Source organism: Heptranchias perlo, chromosome 2 (assembly GCF_035084215.1).
Source record: "Heptranchias perlo isolate sHepPer1 chromosome 2, sHepPer1.hap1, whole genome shotgun sequence".
Taxonomy (NCBI): Eukaryota; Metazoa; Chordata; class Chondrichthyes; order Hexanchiformes; family Hexanchidae; genus Heptranchias; species Heptranchias perlo.
The window spans coordinates 42,202,069-42,216,479 of NC_090326.1; the positions used below are offsets into that span (position 1 = coordinate 42,202,069).

The 14,411-nt window shown below is 41.4% G+C and overlaps 1 protein-coding gene across 3 annotated transcripts in view; it reads left to right on the top strand.

The window, feature by feature from the left end:
• Window positions 1-14,411, top strand: part of nphp3 (nephronophthisis 3) — an 83,607-nt gene that overhangs the window by 24,712 nt on the left and 44,484 nt on the right. For all 3 annotated transcript variants that reach the window (XM_068001799.1, XM_068001797.1, XM_068001798.1), the window contains exons 9-14: window positions 6,487-6,561; window positions 6,749-6,928; window positions 8,977-9,080; window positions 9,540-9,654; window positions 11,723-11,866; window positions 12,285-12,382. In XM_068001799.1, coding sequence (XP_067857900.1) covers window positions 6,487-6,561; window positions 6,749-6,928; window positions 8,977-9,080; window positions 9,540-9,654; window positions 11,723-11,866; window positions 12,285-12,382 — 716 coding nt within the window. The remainder of the gene's footprint in view (window positions 1-6,486; window positions 6,562-6,748; window positions 6,929-8,976; window positions 9,081-9,539; window positions 9,655-11,722; window positions 11,867-12,284; window positions 12,383-14,411) is intronic.

The window sequence follows — 14,411 nt, forward strand, 5'->3', positions numbered from 1 at the left end:
ACATTGTTATCTGATGATTTATTACCAGTTATAGCAACATTTGTTTTTATAGAACATTCTATAGTATTTCAGAAAACATGGCATTTTTTTTTTTAAAAGGTGCAGGTTTGAATTACAACCTAAATAAGGGTAGAAATATTGTCTACAATCTGCATTTGTGTTGCGGCTGCATACAGTGCATTAAGTTACAGGGATTAGAGAGGGAATAGTAGAGAAACAAGTGGTTCAAAGAGACTAACTGTGGTATTCAAAGAAGCCGCAATGTAGTAAAATAGATTAAAGCTGTTTGGCATATTAAATTAACTTGATATTCTTTCACTGTCCTAAAATTCATAATGGAACTTTTGAGAACTGCAGCTGTGATACTAAAACTGGGCATAATTTGCAGTAACTACCAATTGTATCTTGCATTTAATTTTTTATTTGTCTAAAGTAACATTCAAACATTTGTGTTTTGATGCAGCTTGGATGAATTTATGGTATGCATTTTCTATACAAGTGTTATATATTCCTAAGTAATTATTGAGTAATACAGTTGAATATGCATAAATATCCTGAAGAAATGATAGGTCTGGCAGTGTTCTGATCTGTGAAAATTGTAAGCACATCTTTAGTTTTGCTGCTTACATAGTCATGGTTGTATTCAGCTTTTTTGAGCCCTGGCTGATTTCTGCATGCAATGTAATTCCAACATGCAGAAGGATTCCACTGTATTTACATACATCAGAAATTAAATAGAATATGGAGAGGAATCTTGGTTAATACCGATGTGAAAATTTGCTCCATATGCATCTGTATAAAATGCAGGAAGTGTAAAACATATGAAAAAGGACAGGAAAAGACCAGCTGGTCTATTGAGCCTGTCCCATCCTGGCATTTCATAGATAGAAGTTACAACATGGAAACAGGCCCTTCGGCCCAACATGTCCATGTCGCCCAGTTTATACCACTAAGCTAGTCCCAATTGCCTGCACTTGGCCCATATCCCTCGATACCCATCTTCCCCATGTAACTGTCCAAATGCTTTTTAAAAGACAAAATTGTACCCGCCTCTACTACTGCCTCTGGCAGCTCGTTCCAGACACTCACCACCCTTTGAGTGAAAAAATTGCCCCTCTGGATCCTTTTGTATCTCTCCCCTCTCACCTTAAATCTGTGCCCCCTCGTTATAGACTCCCCTACCTTTGGGAAAAGATTTTGACTATCGACCTTATCTATGCCCCTCATTATTTTATAGACTTCTATAAGATCACCCCTTAACCTCCTACTCTCCAGGGAATAAAGTCCCAGTCTGTCTAACCTCTCCCTGTAAGTCAAACCATCAAGTCCCGGTAGCATCCTAGTAAATCTTTTCTGCACTCTTTCTAGTTTAATAATATCCTTTCTATAATAGGGTGACCAGAACTGTACACAGTACTCCAAGTGTGGCCTCACCAATGCCCTGTACAACTTCAACAAGACATCCCAACTCCTGCATTCAATGTTCTGACCAATGAAACCAAGCATGCTGAATGCCTTCTTCACCACCCTATCCACCTGTGACTCCACTTTCAAGGAGCTATGAATCTGTACTCCTAGATCTCTTTGTTCTATAACTCTCCCCAACGCCCTACCATTAACGGAGTAGGTCCTGGCCCGATTCGATCTACCAAAATGCATCACCTCACATTTATCTAAATTAAACTCCATCTGCCATTCATCGGCCCACTGGCCCAATTTATCAAGATCCCGTTGCAATCCTCGATAACCTTCTTCACTGTCCACAATGCCACCAATCTTGGTGTCATCTGCAAACTTACTAACCATGCCTCCTAAATTCTCATCCAAATCATTAATATAAATAACAAATAACAGCGGACCCAGCACCGATCCCTGAGGCACACCGCTGGACACAGGCATCCAGTTTGAAAAACAACCCTCGACAACCACCCTCTGTCTTCTGTCGTCAAGCCAATTTTGTATCCAATTGGCTACCTCACCTTGGATCCCATGAGATTTAACCTTATGTAACAACCTACCATGCGGTACCTTGTCAAAGGCTTTGCTGAAGTCCATGTAGACCACGTCTACTGCACAGCCCTCATCTATCTTCTTGGTTACCCCTTCAAAAAACTCAATCAAATTCGTGAGACATGATTTTCCTCTCACAAAACCATGCTGACTGTTCCTAATTAGTCCCTGCCTCTCCAAATGCCTGTAGATTCTGTCCCTCAGAATACCCTCTAACAACTTACCCACTACAGATGTCAGGCTCACTGGTCTGTAGTTCCCAGGCTTTTCCCTGCCGCCCTTCTTAAACAAAGGCACAACATTTGCTACCCTCCAATCTTCAGGCACCTCACCTGTAGCGGTGGATGATTCAAATATCTCTGCTAGGGGACCCGCAATTTCCTCCCTAACCTCCCATAACGTCCTGGGATACATTTCATCAGGTCCCGGAGATTTATCTACCTTGATGCGCGTTAAGACTTCCAGCACCTCCCTCTCTGTAATATGTACACTCCTCAAGACATCACTATTTATTTCCCCAAGTTCCCTAACATCCATGCCTTTCTCAACCGTAAATACCGATGTGAAATATTCATTCAGGATCTCACCCATCTCTTGTGGTTCCGCACATAGATGACCTTGTTGATCCTTAAGAGGCCCTACTCTCTCCCTAGTTACCCTTTTGCCCTTTATGTATTTGTAGAAGCTCTTTGGATTCACCTTTGCCTGATCTGCCAAAGCAATCTCATATCCCCTTTTTGCCCTCCTGATTTCTCTCTTAACTCTACTCCGGCAATCTCTATACTCTTCAAGGGATCCACTTGATCCCAGCTGCCTATGCATGTCATATGCCTCCTTCTTCTTTTTGACTAGTGCCTCAATCTCCCGAGTCATCCAAGGTTCCCTACTTCTACCAGCCTTGCCCTTCACTTTATAAGGAATGTGCTTACCCTGAACCCTGGTTAACACACTTTTGAAAGCCTCCCACTTACCAGACGTCCCTTTGCCTGCCAACAGACTCTCCCAATCAACTTCTGAAAGTTCCTGTCTAATACCATCAAAATTGGCCTTTCCCCAATTTAGAATTTTAACTTTTGGGCCAGACCTATCCTTCTCCATAGCTATCTTAAAACTAATGGAATTATGATCACTGGTCCCAAAGTGATCCCTCACTAACACTTCTGTCACCTGCCCTTCCTTATTTCCCAAGAGGAGGTCAAGTTTTGCCCCCTCTCTAGTCGGGCCATCCACATACTGAATGAGAAATTCCTCCTGAATACACTCAACAAATTTCTCTCCATCCAAGCCCCTAATGCTATGGCTGTCCCAGTCAATGTTGGGAAAGTTAAAGTCCCCTACTATTACCACCCTATTTTTCTTGCAGCTGTCTGTAATCTCCTTACATATTTGCTCCTCAATTTCCCGTTGACTATTTGGGGGTCTGTAGTACAATCCTATCAAGGTGATCTCTCCCTTCTTATTTTTCAGTTCTACCCATATGGACTCAGTGGGCGAACCCTCGGATATATCCCCTCTCACTACTGCCGTGATGTTCTCCCTAATCAAGAACGCAACTCCCCCTCCTCTCTTACCTCCTGCTCTATCTTTCCTATAGCATCTGTACCCTGGAACATTGAGCTGCCAGTCCTGCCCCTCCCTTAGCCATGTTTCAGTAATAGCTATAACATCCCAGTCCCATGTACCCATCCATGCCCTGAGTTCATCTGCCTTGCCCATCAGACTTCTTGCATTGAAATAAATGCAGTTTAATCTAGACTTCCCTTGGTCTTTGCCCTGCTTTCTCAGACCATCTGTCCGGTCATGTTCTGTACACTCTCCCTTACTGCCTTTTGTTTCTGTCACCACTTTATTTCCCACTGACTTCCTGCATCGGTTCCCATCCCCCTGCCACATTAGTTTAAACCCTCCCCAACAGCACTGGCAAACACTCCCCCTAGGACATTGGTTCCAGTCCTGCCCAGATGCAGACCGTCCAATTTGTACTGGTCCCACCTCCCCCAGAACCGGTTCCAATGGCCCAGGAATTTGAATCCCTCCCTCTTGCACCATCTCTCAAGCCACGTATTCATCTTAGCTATCCTGTCATTCCTACTCTGACTAGCCCGTGGCACTGGTAGCAATCCTGAGATTACTACCTTTGAGGTCCTACTCTTTAGTTTAACTCCTAACTCCCTAAATTCAGCTTGTAGGACCTCATCCTGTTTTTTACCTATATCGTTGGTGCCTATATGCACCACGACAACTGGCTGTTCACCCTCCCCCTCCAGAATGTCCTGCAGCCGCTCCGAGACATCCTTGACCCTTGCACCAGGGAGGCAACATACCATCCTGGAGTCTCGGTTGCGTCCGCAGAAACGCCTGTCTATTCCCCTTACAATCGAGTCCCCTATCACTATAGCTCTGCCACTCTTTTTCCTGCCCTCCTGTGCAGCAGAGCCAGCCACGGTGCCATGAACCTGGCCACTGCCACCTTCCCCTGGTGAGCCATCTCCGCCAACAGTATCCAAAACGGTATACCTGTTTTGGAGGGAGATGACCGCAGGGGACCCCTGCACTGCCTTCCTACTCTTCCTCTGTCTGTTGGTCACCCATTCACTATCTCCCTCAGTAATTTTTATCTGCGGTGTGACCAACTCACTGAACGTGCTATCCACGACTTTCTCAGCATCGCGGATGCTCCAAAGTGAGTCCATCCGCAGCTCCAGAGCCGTCAAGCGGTCAAACAATAGCTGCAGCTGGACACACTTCCCGCAGGTGAAGGAATCAGGGATACAGGAAGGAGCCCTGAATTCCCACATACCACAAGAGGAACATGTCACGGCGCTGGGATCTCCTGCCATGACTTAACCCTTAAATTAGCTTAAGAACAACTACAATGTCAAGAGAAAAAAAAAGGAAAGAAAAACTACTTACCACTCCCTTTAAGGAGTTTACTCCTTTAAATTGTTCTCAATTTAGAGAATGTTAACTACACTAGGGACCTTGATTCACTAAAAAATAAACGCTACTTCCTATAAGACCTGCAGACCTTCCCTTTCCTTTTACTTCAGTTACTGTAGATAAGGAGAAATACTCACCTGAACCTACTCACCAATCAGGTGCCTCCCCTGTGTCGCGTCCCGATCTGATTCCTGACGTCACTTCGAACTCGGTCGCAGCTCCGCTCGGCTCGGCTCCTCTCAGCTGTTCTCAGCGCTCTGAAATCCCGCCTTTTATCGGACGCTCCCTCCGCTCGGCTCGGCTCCTCTCAGCTGTTCTCAGCGCTCTGAAATCCCGCCTTTTATCGGACGCTCCCTCCGCTCGGCTCGGCTCCTCTCAGCGCTCTGAAATCCCGCCTTTTATCGGACGCTCCCTCCGCTTGGCTCGGCTCCTCTCAGCTGTTCTCAGCGCTCTGAAATCCCGCCTTTTATCGGACGCTCCCTCCGCTCGGCTCGGCTCCTCTCAGCGCTCTGAAATCCCGCCTTTTATCGGACGCTCCCTCCGCTCGGCTCGGCTCCTCTCAGCTGTGTTCCTTCTGCTTACCATCACCCCAAACTCCTCCTTACCCACTGTCCCCTGGGCTCAAAGCAGTCACACAATCATCTTGGAGAGGCAAAATAGAGAGAAAACCGTAGGCCAATTTAGGAAAGAAACTGGAGAAATTTCTCTGATTCCTGTAGGTTATCAGCAAGCTCCAGGAGACCACTGTGACTTGGTGACATGATCCTCCATGACCCACCAACTGTAGATATGTTAGCCACTCTCAGGAAATTGTCAGCTCCTTTTTGAATACTTGCAGTGAATCTGCACTCACTGCTTATGCTGGAAACTTATTCCAGAGCTCAATAACACTCTATAAAAAGAAGTACCTCCTAGCATCTATCCTGGTTCAATGTCCCCCTGGTCCTCTCTGACCTCTCCTACTCTAGCTTGGTGTTCACTTTTGTATGATTATACTTCCGTGAAGCACCGTGGGATGTTTTCTCTGTTAAATGTGCTATTTAATGCAAGTTGTTGTTATCCTCAAACCTGCAGATAGTTTCCCCAATGTCTTCATCTAATTTGTTGATAAAATGGTGAAGAGCAACGGCTCTAACATTGATTCCTGCAGGACCCGACTAGTGACTGGCCCCTATGCAGAACAATTAATATCAATAACTACCTACTGTCTATGTGAATGCAACCAGTCCCTTATCCAACCCAAAATCTGTTCGCCAATCCCACAAAACTCTTCATAAAAATAAATAAATAAAATACTGCAGAAGCTGGATATCTGAAAATAAAAACAGAAAAAGCCAGAAACATTCAACGGGTCAGGCAGCATCTGTGAAGGGCCAACTGCTTGAAATGTTGACTGCTGTTTTTTCGTGGATGCTGTCTGACCCACAAAATTCAACCTTGCTTAATAGTTTTCTATGAAATACTTTATCACTGCTTATTGAAAGTCTTGATACACAATATTGGATGGAGCTTTAATTATCATTTTATTTTTTTTAGATCATTGAGCATGGTGGAAATGCGGAGGAAGGAGCAAAAAAAGTTTTTACCCAAATAGAAAAGATCATTAAGCAGGTGATGTATAGGCAGAAACCTAGTGACTTAATGAGTACTGAATTTTCTTTACATTTTGAAGTGCATTAGTCTGCTTTTTATTATCTGATATGTAGACAAGCTCTGTCTTACATAGCAACAATGCAGACTATAAGAAAGACCAATCATATCCTTTCTTTATTAAAATCTTAGTTCTTTGGTCATCTAGGAATTGCTTGGTTGGGAAAGCACAGATCTTGAAAACAAAGATTCTGGAATTGAGGATGATTCCACCAACTGGGAAGAAGAGGACTTTGGTGATGCAATATGGGATATGCATGATGAGCAGGAACAGATGGAAGCTTTCCAAGCAGCTGTTAGATCAACCTGTGAATTAGGATTTGAGAAGGTATTTCTTACTTAATGCTCACGTGTTATGTGTTTATCATTGGGATAACTTTTTTAGTGCACAACCATCACAGAGAAATGCAAAGAGCAAGAAACATATTGTCAATATACTTGGCAGCATATAAACTGTGATTTGATATAGAATAAAAATGAAACTTGTGGTCATCAAAATGAGGGAACACTCAGCAGTGGATTGGAATGATTTTCTCCCTTACAGTATACAGATTAAATATAGCAGAGGATAGATGCAAAGTGGTAGCTCACTTTACATGGCCCTATGTATTTAGCTTGCATCCATGACCATGAAGTGTATCCTTTATTGGACCAGTGTGATTTTCACACGAAGTCTGTGCCTTCCTAGAGTGGGATTACCCAAAGTGAAAAATCACAGTCAGTTTGTGCTTGGACTCTTGTCTGCCAGGGGTTGGGTTGAAATTGGTCACATTCACTTGGGATCCTTAACACTTGTCCAAGAGCGACAACTTTTGTTTTTTTTTATATAAAGGTGAATTTTTTATAAATGTGCATCCATGCTGGCTAATGGAATATTTTCTCTCTCATGGGAAATATTAATAACAAATATGTTAACATGTTGATATGAAATTTGTGTCTCTGCTAAATAAAGAACAAAGAAAATTGCAATTATATAGGTCCTTAGTAAGTCTCCCTGGATGTGCCAAAGTGCTTCACATGCATTGAATTCACTAACTGTGCATTGTAAACAAAAATGACAGCCATTTTGCACATAGCAAGATCCCAGAAACAGCAATGAGTTGAATGACCAATTAAGCCATATTTGGTAGTGTTGGTTGAATAACTGGTTAATGTCTTTGTTAAAATAGCAGACAAAAGAATTTCAGATGAACACATTAACCCTTATATTATTAGTATCTCAGTGATTTCAATCCATGTGGTATCATCTAGCACTCTAGACAGGGTATAAAATGGGTTACCTGTCTTGTAAAGCTCTCACTATTTTACCTCAACAATATACCTTTACCTTACCACAAATGAGTATACTTGGCTATCGTTTCTATCCTCTCCAATTTTTTGTCACTTAGTTTCAAATGATTTCCAGTTTTGTACTGTGGATTTACTCTCACTAAGCACTGGGCCCCAATTTTATTTCACTTGGAACCCTCAGAACCAGCAAACAGCAGAGACTCTCATCCATCAGTCTAGACTGGATTCATGCCCAGGTAAAGAGGTATATTAACCCATTGTGCTATCCAGGTCCCAAAATAAAAAAATATTCAATAGGTTACATTATCAAATTATTTTAAATGTCAGGATAAAAATGTAAGATTGTTGAAAATATTACAGACTGTGGTTTTTTGTATGTGTAGTTTTCAAATGTCCTAAATATGAATGAGATATATTCAGTAGTTACCATGTCAAAGAAAATCATCCTTTTCATTTTAGTCTTGTATCTTATGGCATTTCTAACATTTATATGTGAGCATCTTAGAAAACTATTGAGGCGTAATCCCAATTGAATTTGTGCACAGACTGTACTATGCCCTCAAAAAGCTATCTAGATGGCCTATGCAATTATTTTTGTTAGCATTTTGGTAATTGTCATGTCACTATAGGGGAAGGTTTATTCTGTGTGTAAAGAATAGGTTTATGATTTCACTACACACAACTCAGAAAATCAGAAAATCTTCCAATATTATCAAAATGGTGGTTAATTCATTCAGTATTGCATATCCTTTTCAGTTGTTAACATATGCAAACATCATGACATTTAATTGAAAAATTATTTTCTGTAAATGTACAATGATGAATTACTAAAACCTTTAGAAAGGTAAAATAATTCTTACTTCACAGGTTTTCTATGAAGTAGCATTTTGTCTTGCTGCAGAAATTCTCCCACAGGCCTAAAGGTTTAATGAATCAAGTTGTCAATCTACTGTATATATTGGTTTTCATTTTCCCCTCATTTATGATACTTTTTGTTTATGAAAACTAACTTCATGACTTAAAACACAGAAGTATAAACTGAAACATGAAACAATGTACTTTATCTCTGTTGTAACCTGCTTTTAGTATTATGAACGGCTGAATGATCTGGTGGCAGCTCCTGCACCTATACCTCCGCTTCTTGTGTCAGGCGGTCCAGGCTCTGGCAAATCTCTTTTGCTATCCAAATGGTACGTTCATATTTTAGCACTTGTAAAATATTTCTGTTTCCTTTATATCCAGCCATGTGTCTTATATGCTCCAACCAGACCATTGTAAACTTATTATTTTACTTAGAAAGTGGTGGGGGAAAGGGCCAATTAAATTGGAAAGGCAAGCTTTTCATAGTTGACTAATTTTGAATTTATTTGAATTGATTTTTTACAAATTCTGTGCAGCAAAACAAATCTACAGTTCTGAACTCGTAGCTAAAATTAATAGATTGACAGTTTTCATGTTCCACATGCTCTGAAAAGGTATAGTCATATTGTGACTCCCAAAATCCAGAGTTACGTTCCCATTCATTAAATTGTACATAGGATTGCTACCTCCTCTTTGGTCCTTTTGTAAATTCAGAGCACACGAAGGAGATATGATATATAATATTGATCTTTGCATTTATCATTCACTATTTTGTCATCTTTTTATAGGATTGAATACCAGCAAAAATGTTCCCCGAACACATTAATTTTATATCACTTCGTGGGAAGGCCCCTGTCTACCAGCTCTGAACCAGCACTAATAATTAAAAGACTCGCTGTAAAGGTATAGAATTAGATACTTCTAATGTAATTCTGCATGGCATTTAAGAAATGGAAGATTGTAACTTTAATTTTATTTGTAATAGTTATTTATTACAGATTCACTTCCTTTTTTCTGAGCCTTGTATTGCATTGATCAATTTTAGAAAGGTTACAGCACAGAAGGAGGCAATTTGGCCCATCAAGTCTGCGCCGGTTCTATGTGAGCAATCCAACTAGTCCCACTCCCCCGCCCTATCCCCGTAGCCCTGCACATTTTTTTCCTTTCAAGTACTTATCCAGTTCCCTTTTGAAGGCCATGATTGAATCTGCCTCCACCCCCTCAGGCAGTGCATTCTAGATCCTAACCACTTGCTGTGTTTAAAAAGTTTTTCATGTCACCTTTGGTGCTTCACTGGACAAAGTTTAGTAAACCTAATTTTCTAAAGTGATGCATAGTGCTCCATGGAGTAGTGGGATATGGCTTTAAACCTGTGATCCCTTACATTCTGATTTCCCATCACAATTGTCCTGCTCTGAGGTGGCCCCAAGTTGAGACCAATGGCCTGTGTATAAAGCTTTAAAAAAAACTCTGGAGGGGTTTATTTTGATACTTTAATTTAAAAAAAAAAGTCTCACACTGCAAAATATACATGATGTGGCGATGCCGGTGATGGACTGGGGTTGACAATTGTAAACAATTTTACAACACCAGGTTATAGTCCAACAATTTTTATTTGAAATCTACAAGCTTTCGGAGGCTTCCTCCTTCCTCAGGTAAATGTTCAGGAGCTCCTCGAAGCCTACGCATATATACCTCCATGTGCCTCCTGAAGTAAGGGAGGAAAAAATTAGGAGGATGGTTTCCAAAAAATATTAGCATAAGTCAGAAAATACTTCTTTTCAATTTTTGGATTGCAGTTGCACAGGTACAAATGGCCATCTGGTACCTTGCTCCAGTGATCGATCATTGTGTGTAAGCCTAAACAGTGAGTGCTGCCAGGCTATTTGACTGGGGAAAAGCACAGCTGAGTCAAATAATGTTCTCACATTGTCAACATACTTCAAGTGGAGGTCACTGGATGGTGATCAGGAGCTCTGGTGATGCTAATTGTACCCCCATCTTTTTTTTTTAAAAAATGGAAATCTTGCCTCAGCTTGATTGATCTAGAGCAGCACCTTATGAATTAACTTTGTCTGTACAATGTGATTGAGGTGCTTGGTTTAGACATATAGTTCTAGAGATTTTCCAATATCTAGTCATTTTTATGTTAAGAAATTTGCAATAATTTAAATCAAGGAAAATAAATCAGGCAGCAAAATGGGAATTTAGTGCTAAACCAATTGAATTATCAAATAACTTGAGTTAAACAACTTTGAATTGAGAATACACCGTAGTACAAGTGAATGCTGAGCGGACTTTCTTGTAAAAGCCGTCAGCAGAAATTTCTGCTAACACCAATGGCTCCCTGAGCTTTGTGAAATTATTTTACAATTTTCTCTGCTCAAGAGCTTTGTACCAAATTTAGATAAATACAACACTCAGTAGCCGGTATGTTTTGTGCATGAACAGGCTTTGCACTTATCACTAGCTCATTAAAATAATGCTAGTTTTGTTTGCTTGATTTTGCAACTAAACTTTGACTGTGAGCAACCCAAGGTGTTAGTCACAAGTGTTCATTACCAGGGAAAATGTAATCGAAAAATGCTACGGCACGGTTAGAAAATCTTTTACATTGCTGAAAATTTTAATAATCTCCCCCCACCCCCAGTGTTTTCAAATCTTTTGTCATATAACAGGTGTTACGCAGAAAACATCCATGGGATGGTCATAGAAGGATAAATTTTGCAAGGTTGTGCTCTTGGCACAGAGTTTGCTCGAGGGGAGTGCAGATCATAGAATCGTGCACGCTCGGTTTTCCAGTAATTAATTTGATTGATCATAAAATTTGGGGCTCTGCAAATCAGGTTTGCTAAGCTCTGTAGTTGATTCTCCAATCTGTTCCCCTGTAGAGCAAGGCTCCATGCCAGAATACAGCTGTGCAAAATTTACCCTATAATAATGCATGACTTATTTTCTTGTTCATTTCTAGCTGTTGCAGCATTCGTGGTCCATGCCCGCCCTAGCACTCGATCCAAGTAAGTTACTGGAGGAGTTTCCTCGATGGTTGGAGAAACTATCCGCACGGCACCAAGGCAGTATCATCATTATCATAGACTCCATCGATCAGATTGAGGTATGAATGAGACTAAAAGACCGCAAAATAATTTCAACCTTTTTTACACTTTTTTTTAAGTAAAGGATTAATTTGTGTTTGCTCAGTTCTGACACTGTAATTTGTAGATTTATATAAAGTTATGTAGTTTTGTCTGTGTGTTCAATGATCCTCGTAGTACATTTTAAGTATTTTATTAGTTCAAAACAATAAGTAATTCAGGGTATCACTCACAACTTATTTTCAAATTTTGTTAATTAATCTGCTCAGAATTTCTTGGTGTAGAATGTATCATGCCTTAAAGTGGAATACATCATTATTGATCTTTTTTACCAGAACAGTCCTACAGATAAGTTTGAACAAAGGGTTACGCACTTGGAGCGTTATGAAACAGTGCTTTATCAATTGTGAAATCATTGTTGCATTTATGTTCTTTTAGCAAGCTGAACGGCACATGAAGTGGCTGATTGATCCATTGCCTGTTAATGTAAGGGTAATTGTTTCTGTAAATGTGGAAACTTGCCCTCAAGCCTGGAGGTTAGTAACTGAATGTTTTGTAGAGTTTGTGGCTTTTTTATTGAACTTTGTGGTGCTCATTCTACTTAAATCCAGTGGTTTAATCTCGACGCAAAACATTACCATCTTTATTTTTGCTTTGTTTATTTGACTAGCTGTTTGTTTTCTGTGGACTAGCTAGTTAAGTTGTACTCGTGCACGTTATAGGGATGAAGAAATCCTGACAGCTCATGGGTCATCCCGGAGAATAAGAACAACCCTAGACTCTTCCAAGCTCCCTCCAGGAGCCTCTGTACTCACTTCTAATAATAAATGTGAGGATCTAATATAGTTCTTTTGTTTCTAAAATTGAGGCCATTGACTCAGCTTCCTCTCCTTACTCTGCCCCACTCGAATGTACAAAGTATCCCAAGGCACGGTATGGAGATATAATAAGAGGAACGGATGCCAAATGTGGCAGTGGTTAGGAGAAGTGATTCAAGGCTAGGTCATAAATGTGGGTTTTGAGAAGTTTTAAAACAGAGGACAGAGGAGTAGAGATGGAGCGGATTTAGGGATGCAGTTCCAGAGAATAACCAAAGGTAGGGGAGTCTATAACGAGGGGGCATAGATTTAAGGTGAGAGGGGAGAGATACAAAAGGGTCCAGAGGGGCAATTTTTTCACTCAAAGGGTGGTGAGTGTCTGGAACGAGCTGCCAGAGGCAGTAGTAGAGGCGGGTACAACTTTGTCTTTTAAAAAGCATTTGGACAGTTACATGGGTAAGATGGGTATCGAGGGATATGGGCCAAGTGCAGGCAATTGGGACTAGCTTAGTGGTATAAACTGGGCGACATGGACATGTTGGGCCGAAGGGCCTGTTTCCATGTTGTAAACTTCTATGATTCTATGACTCAAGACTCTGCCACCAGTGGTGGGGAGGAAGTGAGGAGGAATGCACAGGAACAAGAATCGTAGGATCAAAAGCTACGGGAGAGAATGTATGGCTGAAAGAGGTTGCTGTGTAGGGAGTTGCAAGGCTGCAGAACAATTTGAAGATGAGGACAAGGATTTTAAATTTGATGTTTTGGGGTCAGGAAGCAAGCATAATTCAACATTAGGGATGATGGGCAAGTGCAGGATAGCATGTAGGCAGCTGCATTTTGGACAAGTTGGAGTTTATGGAGATTGGACAATGGAAGGCCAGCAAGGAGAGCATTGGAAGTGACAAAGGCATAACTAAGGGTTTTAGCAGCAGCGGCGGGGCATGGGATTGAGATAGGGGAAGAAGTGAGTAAAGTTGTGGAGGTGGAAGTTAGCAGCCTTAGTGATGAAGAAAATGTGAGATATGAAACACATCTCAGGATCAAACATCATGCTTGAGGTTGAAAACAGTTTTCTTCAGCCTGAATAAGTGGCCTGGTTGGGATGAAATCACTGGCCAGGGAATTGAGTCTATGGTGAGGACTGAAACGATGGCTTTGATCTTCCTGATATTCAGCTGAAGGCGGTTGTAATTCATCCAACCTGACAGCATGGTAATAGTCAGAGAGGTGTCATCAGCAGACATATGAAAGCTAACTCTGTGGCTGCACATGCTGTCATCCCGGGAAAGCGCATAGAAGAGGAAGATACCAAGGATAAAAGTGATGGTTTGTGGTGGGGGGATGGAGGAGGTGCCATTGATGGAAACGCATTAGCTTTGTCCAGGTAGGTAGAGGTGGAACAATACAAGGATTGTCCCACAGAGTTGGACAGAGGTGGAGGTGGAGGAGGATGTCATGGTCAACCATGTCAAATGCTACAGAGAGGTTAAGGTCGGCAAGGAGGGATAATACGCCACGGTCACAGTCGTATATAGTATGTCAATGGTAAATTTGACTGAAACTAATGTAGTGCTGAGATGGGTGGAAGCTGGACTGGAGGGATTTGAAAGGGAGTTTTGGGAAAGATGGGCACAGAGTTAAGGGGTGATGACATCCTTGGACTTTAGCGAGTAAAGGGAGGTTAGATTATGGATGGGGCAAGTTGTTTTATCTGGGTGGGAGTGACGACAGCAGTTTTAAAGGGAAG